At 44.8% G+C, this 12,252-nt stretch overlaps 1 protein-coding gene across 4 annotated transcripts in view; it reads right to left on the bottom strand.

Annotated features, from left to right (window-relative positions):
* Positions 1-12,252, bottom strand: part of LOC308422158 (UPF0538 protein C2orf76 homolog) — a 67,569-nt gene that overhangs the window by 18,194 nt on the left and 37,123 nt on the right. For 3 of the 4 annotated variants that reach the window (XM_080918625.1, XM_080918624.1, XM_080918623.1), the window contains 2 exons: positions 8,208-8,258; positions 2,745-2,782 (listed from right to left, as the gene is read on the bottom strand). In XM_080918625.1, coding sequence (XP_080774751.1) covers positions 2,745-2,782; positions 8,208-8,258 — 89 coding nt within the window. The remainder of the gene's footprint in view (positions 1-2,744; positions 2,783-8,207; positions 8,259-12,252) is intronic. The other variant, XM_080918626.1, reaches the window with a different exon arrangement.

Raw genomic sequence — 12,252 nt, 5'->3', positions numbered from 1 at the left:
AGGGGAATGAGGCGGCCCAGAGGACCCAGGGTGATCCTGGGAATCTACGTGGTGGAAGGAGAGAACAGAGTTCTGAAAGTTGCTCTCTGTCCTCCATACATGCACCACAGCATGCACACACCCATACGCATGTGCAATAAACAAATGAAAATGCAATAAAGATTTTAAACACTATAATAATTCTTATGTCCCGTTACACTAGGTGCTAGAGATGTGAATGGGCGTGAGTTAAACAGATATGGGCCCTCAGGGCTCGGGCGCCTCATAGTTCAGCTGGTGAAGTGTTTGCCAAACAAACTGGAGGACCTGAGTTCAAAGGCTGGACATGGTGCATTCGTGCAACCCCAGTGCAGGCAAGGTGGAGAAGGGATGATCCTGGGGATAAGTCAGCCAGGGTAGCTGAATCACAAGCCCCAGTCTCAGTGACAGATTCTGTCTAAGAGCTACAGGTGGATGCCAGGCTTGGTGGTACACGCCTTTAATCCCAGCTCTCTCAAGGCAGAGGCAAGCAGATCTCTGCAAGTGTGAGGCCAGCCTGGTCTACATAGCAAATTCCAAGTCAGCTAGACCTTCACAGTGAGACTGTTTCAAAACAACAACAACAAAAAGGAAAGAAGGAAGGAAGGAAGAAAGGAAGGAAGGAAGGAAGGAAGAAAGAAAGAAAGAAAAAGAAAGAAAGAAAGAGAAAGAAAGAGAAAAGAAAGAATAAAAAAAGAAAAAAAGAAAGAGAAAAGGGAAAAGAAAAGAAACTGGAGAGCATTTAAGGAAGACGCTCGATGTTGACCTCTGGTCTTAACATGCATGTGCACACTTTCTCCATACATGCATGTACAGATACACATATACACACAGATGTACACATACACGTAGAAAGATATGTCCCTCATCCTTGAGGAATTCATGTAAGATTGAGCTGATGGCTTCAATGAGAAGTCTATGAAAGGCCAATGAGGCTCAAAGAATAAAAGATGTCCCCATCCTGCCTGAGAAGCATGTCATTGATGGCAACCTTACATGAGTATTTCAAGATCATATAAATAAGAACATAAAATACATAAACACATAGCTCTCTTCAGGTGAACCCTTTGGAAGGGTAGCCTGTGCCTCTGAGGCCAGCACACATGCAGAGTAGCAGTATTTACTGTTGGGCCTTTGTTTCTGGCACAGAAATAGGAATGTGAGAAAGATTAAGCTGCCAGGTGACACCTGGGTTTTTAATACAACTTCGATTTTTACTAGATTCCATGCCTCTTTTGTCTAAACATATGGTAGGTATGTCCAAACATATGTCTAAACATATGGTTATGCATATGTTAGCTATCACACCGCCCCCTCCCCCCCCCCCTTTATTTGGAGACTGGGTCTCTCTATGTAGTCTTAACTGTCTTGAAATTCACTATGTAGACCAGGCTGGCCTTGAACTCACTGAGATCATCTGGCCTCTGCCCCTCCCCCCAGTGCAGGGATTAAAGGTATGTGCCACCATACCCAGCTATTCACTTTTAAAACATCTATTACTAACTCTAGAGTACTAGAGTACATGTAACTATTTAAATCTTTAAGTTACATTTTGTTTATTAATGTGTCTATGTGTGTATGATGACTGGGTGTGTGCATCCCACAACAGAGGTCAGAGACAACTTCCACCATGTAGGTCCGAGGGATCTAATTCAGACTGTCAGGCATGGCAGCAGGTGCCTTTACCCACTGAGTTATCTTGCTGGCTCAACTTGGCTTTTATATGTATGTGGAGTCTGTGTACACACATATGTGTCTATATGTGTTCATGTAACTGCCAGATGTCTGTCTAGTCACTTTCTTCAGCTTCTGCTATTTTGTGGTTGTGATCTTTCTTTGTAAAGCCTTTTCTCTGAGACATCATGAGGGAACCACAGAAAAGACAGACATGGTTGCCATTTAAAATAATCCAATCAGAAAGCCCTAAAGCCAGCACAGCCTGGGACAGTATGAGCAGAGGAGAAATGGTGTCCTGGTTCTTATTCTTTATCCACTTCAGAAAAATGCACAGTCCTTCTCTGGAGCTACCGTGTCCTCATGGACCACACACGTCTCCTCCCACCACATCCTCACTAGTGCAGCCATGAGCAGCCCATGCTTGGCATCCCTACGTCACACTGGAGATCGACCCCTCACCCCCGTGCTAAGATTACAGGCGTGCACCACTGCTGTTACCTGGGTGCTGGGGGTCACAATTCAAGTTCCTGTGCCTGGAAGGTAAACACTATTGACTAAACCATCCCCCAGCCTCTACGTGTTTTCTCTTTAATGGGAAAGGAAAGCTGTAAAAAAGAAGGAAGAAGAAGGAGGAGGAGGAGGATAAGGAGAAGGAGGAGGAGGAGGAGGAGGAGGAGAAGGAGGAGGAGGAGGAGGAGGAGGAGGAGGAGGAAGGAAGAAGGAGAAGAAGGAAGAAGAGGAAGAAAAGGAAGAGGAAGAAGAGGAAGAAGAAGAGAAAGAAGAGGAGGAGGAGGAGAAGGAGGAGGAGGAGAAAGAGGAGGAAGAAAAACAAAAAGGAAAAGAAGAAGAGAGAGAGAGCAACCCTCCAAAAAAATCACTTCTAGAACAGGAGATATTTTAGACACACAGTCCATTTGTTTATTCCCAATTCCAGCAACATTTGTAAAGGTTGTGGGGCAGAAACCAGCCCATCAAATACCTCACCCCTCAATACCCCACCCCTCAGACCCCTCAGATAACCCACCCCTAAGATACCCCACTACACACACCTTTGCTTTGTGAGCTTGGTGAAGAATCTTTAGTGTATCTGAAAGAAAAACAAAACAAGTTCTTTCTTCACACAAATGTATCTAAAAACGTCTGCTGTAATTATCAGATGATGAAAGTGGAAAATCAGAAACCCTTCCTTTATGGACATACCTATTTAAAATCTGTTCAACTGTAAAAAATAATGTATTTTAGCAAATTATTCAACATTTAGGAGACCAGAGGTAGAGAGAGCTTAGTGGTGGAGCACTTGCCTTGCATATGAAGGTCCTGGTAGGAGGAAGGAGGAACAACAGGGGGAAAGGGGAGAGGAGGGGACTGAGGAGAGAGGAACAGAGAGAGAAAAAGAGAGAAAGAGGAAGGGAAAGAGATATAGGAAATATTTTCAGTTGACAAGTGTTCAACCCTTTGACATTGAGAGATTTGACATTGTCATCTACAAAGTTCACAATCAGGAACCACTGAACTGCAAAAATCAAGTCACAAAAAACTTGGAAATGTTTTAAGTAAGTGTCACTTTTGTATCAGGCCTCATGAGGTCTTGTGGGTCAGACATGCTTGTATGGGTTCAAAGTTTAGGCCTTTGGCATGGAACACTGGAAGTCTGAAAAGCAAACATGTAACTCCATTTTATCTTCTATAAGCACAAAAACCTAAGCGTGAACAATTTAAAAAACTAATCCATATGTAGATCTTACGACAAAATGCAAGTGAACAGCTGGCCATGACAGTATACATCTTTAATCCCTACACTCAGGAGACAGAGGCTGGCAGATCTCTGAGTTCCAGGCCAGCTTGGTCTACAGAGCAAGTTCTGGCCAGGGCTGCATGGTGAGACCCTGTCTTTAAAATAAAAAGGACACAGGTGAAAAAGGTGGTTTATAAAGACCGCTCAGCCCTTAGGGCAATTACAAGGCCTGCAGGTCAAATGCTGTTATCTTCAGAATTCAAACATTACCTAGGCTCAGAGGTCAAAGACACCAGGCCTGATGCCATCAAAAGTCAGGAGAAGGCATTCGAATTGTATCAAGGATGGCTGGGAGCAATCACATCTGTGCTTGGAATTGAACCTGGGTCCCCTGCAAAAGCAGCAAGTACTGTAACGTAACGCTGAGAAACCTCTCCAGCCTGGCGGGAAATAAGTGCCCCAGTGTGCTCAGTAAATCCAGACCAGGAAAGTTACAGTTCTAAAGGATGCCAAAAGTGTTCTGGGCAGACATTTTCAAAGCAAAGAAAAATGTCCCTTCGTCTACAGTGACATCATCACTCATTCTGACTTTGGGACCTGTTTGGTTTTCTCTTTCGCCTGGTTTTGATTTTTGTTTGAGACATAGCTCAGCTTCCCCGGACTGGCTTTGAACTTGCTGTACAGCCAAGGTTGGACTCTAGCTCCTGGTTCTCTTGCTTCCAGCTCCACAAATGCTGGGATTACAGACAAGCTTATTTTGACTCCTTTAAAAAAAAAATCCCACAAGCCACTTTATTAATTGAAACATCTTTCCTTATTAACAATTCCTTGAGAAATGCAATTTTATGAACACACTTTTATGAGGCTAGGGAGATGGCTTGAGGGTAAGTGTATGTGAGGCCCAAGATCCATGCTGGGCGGCTCATGATTATGATCTGTGACTTAGCTTCAAGAGACCCAATGCTTCCCTCTAGCCTCCACACGAATATACACGCAAACACATATGCAGATAAAAATAAGATAAATCTTTTAAAAATACATAAATAGGGTTATAAAGGTTGCTCAGCACTTGACATCTGCGTCTCTTGCAGAGGATCCAGGTTTGCTTCCTGGTGCCAAGCACACACATGCTGGCTGACAACTGTCAAGAACTCCAGTTATGGGAAGTCTCACAAACTCTTCTGGCTTCTGTAGGCACAACACGCACACGATACACAGGTAAAAACTCACACACATAATCACAACAACAGAGAAAATAGATTCTAAATGTTTAAAATAAACAGCATTGTATATGTGGAGTATTTAATATGCTAGCCCGTGCACTGTTGAATTTCATATTGCCTCAAAAACACACAATGCTTGCCAGGTGTTATGGCATACATTTTTAATCCCAGCATTCAAGAAGCAAAGGCAGGCAGATCTCTCTGAGTTTGAGGTCAGCCTGGTCTACAGAGCGATTTCCAGGCTAGTCATGGCTACACTGAGAGGCTCTGTCTCAAAAACAAACAAATAAACTGTAAAAGTAACTTTTATTCACCACATGTAATTGTTGTCTCAGAGGCTTACCGTTGAATATGATCATCCCTTCTAGCTCTTTCTGAACTCTGGCTGGCTGGTCCAACTCAGCTGTTCAAGCCCAAACTCCTCTCAAGCTGACTGATTCAAACTGGCTTCTCTCAGCTTCTGACTGTATTGCTGTTTAGAAAGACTCCCTCTGAACTCCAAGAATGGAACTGCTCTGAACTAACTGACCCTTTCTGCACACAAGTAGCCTCTTTCCTGACTGTTCTCATGATACTTGGATGTAGCCTATCTCTGACTCATTCTGTCAAATCGATCTCTGATTTGTCACTTTGTCTGCCCCTAAATTAGATATCACTGTTTGGGATTAATGGTGTGTACTAAGAGCATGTCTATATTCCAGCCAGATCACACAGCCCTGGTCTTTGGATGTGATCTCTTGCCAGAGTAGCCAGGTTACTGGATTAAAATTATTCTACTACAAACAAATAATAAATAAATACGATTTAACACCCCCAAACACACACACATATAAGGTTTAGCATCTGCAAAGAATATAAAAGTCAGGATTACTCTGGGTCTAGTTGTATGGAGCCTGAGCCCCTGGGATGAATGGCTGAATCAACAGATGTAGATGCTAATGACACAGGAGGAGGGTCTCAAAGATCGCCAGGTCTGACGGCCGTAAGAGTGGGCCCTTCACAAACCACACAGCAGCAGCAGAATGCAGAGCTGCCACCGTTCCCCACTACTCATCAGCACCCAGCACACCATCCTGTGCCCACAGGCCTCACAAGCACGGGGGGACCAGGGCAGGTGGACAGCCAGCACCAAGCCTTTCCTAAGCGAGACAAAGCAACTGTTACACAGCCACACCCAACCAGAGAACTTCCCCACACCAGTCAGGACCTGCTGCTTCTGCGATTCCTTCCTGTTCCGCCATTTCCCCTGAGGATGCACACACTGTGAAGCAGTGGGGTTAATGAGACAGTAATCTAATGACGTGTTTCCTACCCCAGTGAGTCTCTGATGGTTACGCTAGCTCATTTTGTATTTTACTGTGATATATGTATGCATGTGTGTATGTATGTGTACAAATGTGTAGGGTTAGGGTTAGGGTGTGAGTGTGAAAACCAGAGAGTAACATCAACTGTCCTTCCTCAGGAGCCACCCTCACTGCTATTTATTTATTTACTTACTTACTTACTTTTGAGACAGCTTCTCACCGGCCTTGAGCTCACCGATTACATTAGGTTGGTCTGGCCAACAAGCCCCGAGAACTCATCTGTCTACCCTCGCAGCTCTGGGTTTACACGCTTGTGCCACTGTGCCTAGCATGCTTTCTACGAGTTAGAGGGGAATGAACTCAGACCCTCAGTGTTCAGCAAGCCCTTTACCAAATGAGCAGCTTCCATCTCCCAAGCTCTACTTTATTTTAAAATTTATCTTTTGAAAAAGCTGACATTGTACACATTTGCCTACACGTGCTTTCTGTTTGTCTGTGTCTGTCCGTCTGTCTGTCTCTGTCTCTCTGTCTCTATGTCTCTCTGTCTCTACACGTGCTTTCTGTTTGTGTCTGTCTGTCTGTCTCTGTCTGTCTCTGTCTCTGTCTCTCTCTCTCTCTCTCTCTCTCTCTCTCTTTCTCTCACACACACACACACACACACTATGCATAAAGGGAAACTATGTCATTTTCAGGTGGATTGAAGCTTACGGTTTTGAGATTCTATTCAGGGCATTGTCCTTCGGAAACTGTGAAAGCCACAATTGCCAAGTTTCATATTTACCTCAATCGCACTTCGTACTCCTTTCTCTGCTGCAATATTGATATGTAAGTGCTGCGGGTCTCATAAATCAAAGCACTTTCCACTCAGGGCCTCCGTCTCCTGCCGGCTGCCTCTGTGACCTCACAATTAGACTCCAGGTATTAAAATGCAGGCACACAGAGATTGTGATTCTGAAAGATTGTAGGTCATCAGTTGCCCTATCAGATGGGAACGGAATGAAAAGCCACACTGGAAAATGACTTCAGGTTATAAAAAATTTACACTTTCAAATGCCTGCACTAATTAGCAGGAATATTTATTAGGGGCGTCGGCACTTTCAAGCAGGGTCTGAAATCCAAGTTTGCTGAGTGCCACTCTACTAAGGATGAGGAACCAGATGGTTTTATAACTATGACACAGAGCCTCGGCTTGATTGGTTATGTATTTTTATTTGTATTTTATTTCTCTGTGTGTGTGTGTCCGCGCACGTGTGCATACATGTATATACCATGGCAAAGGGTGGTGTATGAAGGTCAGTTCTCTCTTTCCATTATTTGTGGGTCCCAGGGATTGCACTCAGGTGAACAGGATGAGTAACAGGTGTCTCTACCTGCTGAGCCATCTTACCAGCCTTTATCTGTTTATTTCCTTATTTATTGTGAGACAGGTGCCGTGTACCCCAGGCTGGACTTTACTGCTGGCTTTTACAGCTAAGGATAATTTTGAGCTTCGAGTCTCCCTCCCAGGTGCTAAGGGACTGTCCTCTATATGCAGCAGCAGTAGGAAACTCAGGGCTCTGCACACACGAGGTAAGCATTCAAGCAACTCACATCCACCCCCCAGCTCCTGCTACTGGATTTCTAGGTTACTACTCGCAGCACATAAAACTAGCACGTTCAAGTTATGAGCACTTAAAATGTTAAAGTACCTTTTGAGACAGGGTCATATGCGTCCCAGGTTGACCTTGAACTCCATATTGTAGCTGAGGATAACCTTCAACTTCAGTTTCTGCTGTCTCTGCCCTCTGAGTGCTGAGCTGCAAGTGTGCACCACCACACTCAGTGTTAGTGTGCACCACCACACTCAGTGTTATTCGGGAGGGGGATGAAACCCAGGACACCAACCATGCAGTCTCCTGATGGAGCCACGCCCACAACCCTAAATGACTTCCTTTACTTCTTAGTCCCTGGCTGCTTTTATTCTTCTGTGATTACTTGGCAAAGAAACCCCATTTATGAGCAGGTTTGCCAAGCATGCTATTCCTCACAAGCATGCCACTTCCCTAGAGTTCCAATGCTTTTAGAGCATGTTATGATGCCTGTAATCCTTAACAAACTTCCATACTGATATGGAAGTTATGCCTCCTGCCACTTCCAAGTGACTTCAATTTATCGCAAATTAAGACTTGAACATCACATTTATATTTATGTCAACAAAAAAAAAAAAAACACAAAATTGTAAATCCTTTGAAATAATAAAAAAATGGTTACCATATTTGTAATTTCTGAGTGGCGGAGGCAGGCTGGTCCTCAAAGGGACATCTGCAAGAGAGAATGGTAATTTTTGTCATTACAAATTATTCAAATAGGACGCAGAATATTTCAGTTCTGCTCTGACCCGTAGTCAAGGTTCTTTTTCCTTTCTTTAAACAAGGTCTGGTGTGGCCCAAGCTGTCCATCAGCCCATGTGCAGCCAATAGTGATCTTGGACTCTTGATTGTCCAGCCCTTACCTCCTGAGTGACGAGATTACCGATGTGTGCTTTCACACCTGCTTTACATGGTGTGAGGCTGGGACTCAAGCACACTCAGCCACACCCCCAACTACAGACTAACGAACAATCAGACAGAAAGGGGCTAAAGCGCCATCAAAGGCCAGGGGCCATGTACTGTATGAGCTGTTGAGCTGGTAACCACTGACCTGAGACGTCCCCGAAACCACTGAAAGAACCATTCCCGAGGCTGAGGAGACCCAGCCAGAAAAGCACCTGCTGCGTAAGCACAAGGATCCGGACCCCAGACCGCACAGGCATTGCCAGACAACAGTGGTATGCTTGCACGATTCCAGCAGGCAACCATCCCAGCCCAGTACTGAGCTTCCGGTTCAGTGAGAAACCTTTCAAAAAGGAGGGCAGAGCATGATCAAGGAAAGATATAGACCTGAGGCCTCCCCACGTGTGCTCACCTAATGTGCATCGGAACACACGTGCATACACTCATACTAACAAGTACACACATCACACACACAGACACACACACACACACACAGACACACGCCACATACACTTTGTTAAATACAAGGCTATCTATGTACACTCAAAACATGTACTACCATGCATGTATGAGCTATTATTATTTTTATATCATTGATGTTTGTTTAGCATATGAATTGGAGGCACTTTTAAGGGTCTCTAGCAACTAATAGAAACCAGTGACATAGAACAATGTTACTCAGATGTCATCTAAGATCAATATTCTAACTCAGCAGAGCTTATGCAATGATACTAAGAGATTCTTTTAAAAATAGAGTCCAACTCTCAACATCAGTTTTAACTATTAACAGCTGATAAAACACCTATAGAAAGCAATTTTTGGCATTTATCAAGATATATTAAGACAGCGAGATGGCCAGGTGGGTCATAGTGCAAACCTGATGGTCCCCAGAACCCACAGGGGGATGAGAAAACCTGTCTTCTGACTTCCGAACACTGTGGCACACGTACATGTACATTCACACACACATACATGAATATATGTGCACACACATGTGTATGAGTTTGTGTGTACACACGTGTAAGAGATGACATGCATACTAGGGAACCAAGTAAAACAAGGTCACAGTGGCAATCCCTTTGGGAAAATCCAAATGACTTTAAGTAAGGTACACATTCAATACAGTCTAAACTGCACAATGAAACATTTTCCAACTGTAAAAGAAAAGGAAGCAGCATTCTGTTAAGGTAAGATTTTCAAAGTACGTATGTCAAGGGACAGAGGTCTAAAGGGAAGATCACTGTAGGAGACCACCTAAGCTACAGAGGGTGACGGCTCAGTGGATAAAGGTGCTTGCTGCTCAAATCTGGTGACTTGAGTTCAAGCCTAAGAACCAACATGAGCAAGGAGAGAAAGGATTCCAGAAAATTGTCCTTGGATGTCCACATGCACATCATGGAATGCGCACTCCCACACACAAAATAATAAATGAATACTAAAAGTTTATATGTTGCTCTTTGCTTGTACTTGCGTGGGGGTGCTCTGCTCAGACAGGGACAAGAGAATTTCCACTGTCGTCCCGGGACAGGAATGCTCTAGGTGAGCAGGAAATTCTCTGCTGAGGTAAGGAGAGCTGGAGATGTAGCTCAGTGGGAAAGTACCTGCCTGACATACAACAGGCCCTAGGTTCAGTCTTCAGCTCCGGGCAAACAAGACCAAAAGAAAGCTACACCGCGAGACAAACAGAACTCATGTAGAATGCACTTTAAACACATTTGCCCTTGAATAGAATACAGTCGTTTACAGTGCCTAGGAGCAGGACTCTGAGCAGTTACCAAGTCCCCATTCATGGCCATGCAGGTCCAGCCGTGAATCCTGCAGCAAGGTTCTGCCCGCTGCCTGGGCCGGGGTCTTCGGTGTTGCTCTTAGTACCAGCTGCACGTATGGTTCCTTAAGCCCAGCACAAATGGGTCAGGCTCTCTCCCCTCTCCCTCTCTGTATACAAATGTTTACATGTCCCTATGTATACAGGTGTGCAAAGCACATGTATGTGCATGCATGTAGGAAAGGGCAGACATTGATGTCAACCATCTTCCTCAACCGCCACTTCAGCTTTTGAGACGGTCTGTCATTGAACGTGGAACATGCTGATTCAGCTAGGCTGGCTGGCAGGTGAGCCCCAGGATTCGATGTCGGCCTCTCCAGCACTGGCATGTGCCATGATGCCAGTGTTTTATACATGTGCTGGGTCCCAATTCAGGTCCTCATAGTCGAACAGCTCAGACTGTGCTGCCTTTCTCCTTCTCCAGCAGTTTTACACTGACAATGGAGTCCCTCTCCAGGCCCCATGACAATCGTCATAGAAACGGAGCCAACACTAACATTCCTATGGGACCACAAAAGCCGCACAGACAGCTTTGTCCAGTAAGAAGAAATCACTGGAGGCATCACAAGGCCTGTGTTCCAGACATACTAGAAAGCAAACCAGGCCTGTGGGTGGCTCAGTTAGTGGAAGGCTTGCTGAGCACACATCCCTGCACTGCATACACTGGGCATGGTGATGCATCTATACTCCTACTGCTTGAGAAGTTGAGGCAGGGGGATTAGAAATTTAAAGTCATCTTTGACTACAGAGGAAAGTTTGAGTCTGTCCTGGGATACATGAGACTGCGTTTCATAAAAATAAATCAATTTTATTATTGTTAACTATGTGTGTGGGGGAGGCTATACACACATGACTGCAGGAGACTGCAGAGTCCTGGGGGTAGGGCTCCTGGAGCTGGAATTTTAGCAGTGGAGAGCTGTCTGACATGGGTGCTGGGAATGAAACTTCCTCTGGAAGAACAAGAAGAACCCTTAACCTCTGAGCTGTCTCTCCAGGCAAACAAAGCAACTTTACAAACCAGTTAGTGTGCAGGTTTGGAGGAAAGGTGGTGGGCACAGGCAGGGGAGAGGAGGAAGGGAAGGCATGTACTGAATGTTTACCCCTGTGTGCCATACATGTGCCCTGAGACAGACAATGGACCCTTGGAGGGGATCAGGTGATGAACCGTCTCTGCTGCTTCTGTCCCACGGAGATGCAGAGAAAGGAGCCAGGGCGCACGTGTCTTTCTTTACATCTCAGCTCCACTGTCCTGTCCACCGACAGCCCCAGGGCACTGGCTCCTTGGCTGTTGCGATGGCTGGTTTACCTAAAATGTCTTCATTCTCCGCTCAGTCATCATCCCTGCAGATTAAGACACCATGGGCTGTCTTTTCAAACTGCTGGGCAGTGCTCAGCATAAGAGGGAGGCCAGAGACCACAGATGCTCTGCTCAGTGTTGTTACAACCTAAAATTTGCCCTGGGTACATGGCAGGTATTCATAAACTCCCGTGAAGGACAAAACACAGTCAGATACCTTCGCCTGGCAGTTGTGAGCACCGAGACTCCAAGAAGGCAATTAGTAGTTATTCCACTTCTGGGCATTTTACCCCAGAGACGCTCCAACATACAACAAAGACACATGCACCACAATGTTCATTGCAGCTCTATTTATAATATCCAGAAGCTGGAAAGAACCCAGATGTCCTTCAGTAGATGAATGGATACAAAAATTGTGGTACATTTACACAATGGAGTACTACTCAGCTATCAGAAACAATGACTTAACCAAATTCTTAAGAAAATGGATGCATCTAGAGAATATCATCCTGAGTGAGATAACCCAGTCACAAAAGAACAGACATAATATGCAGTCACTGATAATGGGATGCTAACCCCAGAAAGCTCTGAACACCCCAGAAACAACTCACAGATTGTGTGAAGTTCAACCACAAAAAAAAA

Source organism: Micromys minutus (assembly GCF_963924665.1).
Source record: "Micromys minutus genome assembly, chromosome: 6".
In the NCBI taxonomy this organism is placed as follows: Eukaryota; Metazoa; Chordata; class Mammalia; order Rodentia; family Muridae; genus Micromys; species Micromys minutus.
Note: the sequence above shows the minus strand (reverse complement) of the source record. Positions and strands in the feature narration are given on the sequence as shown.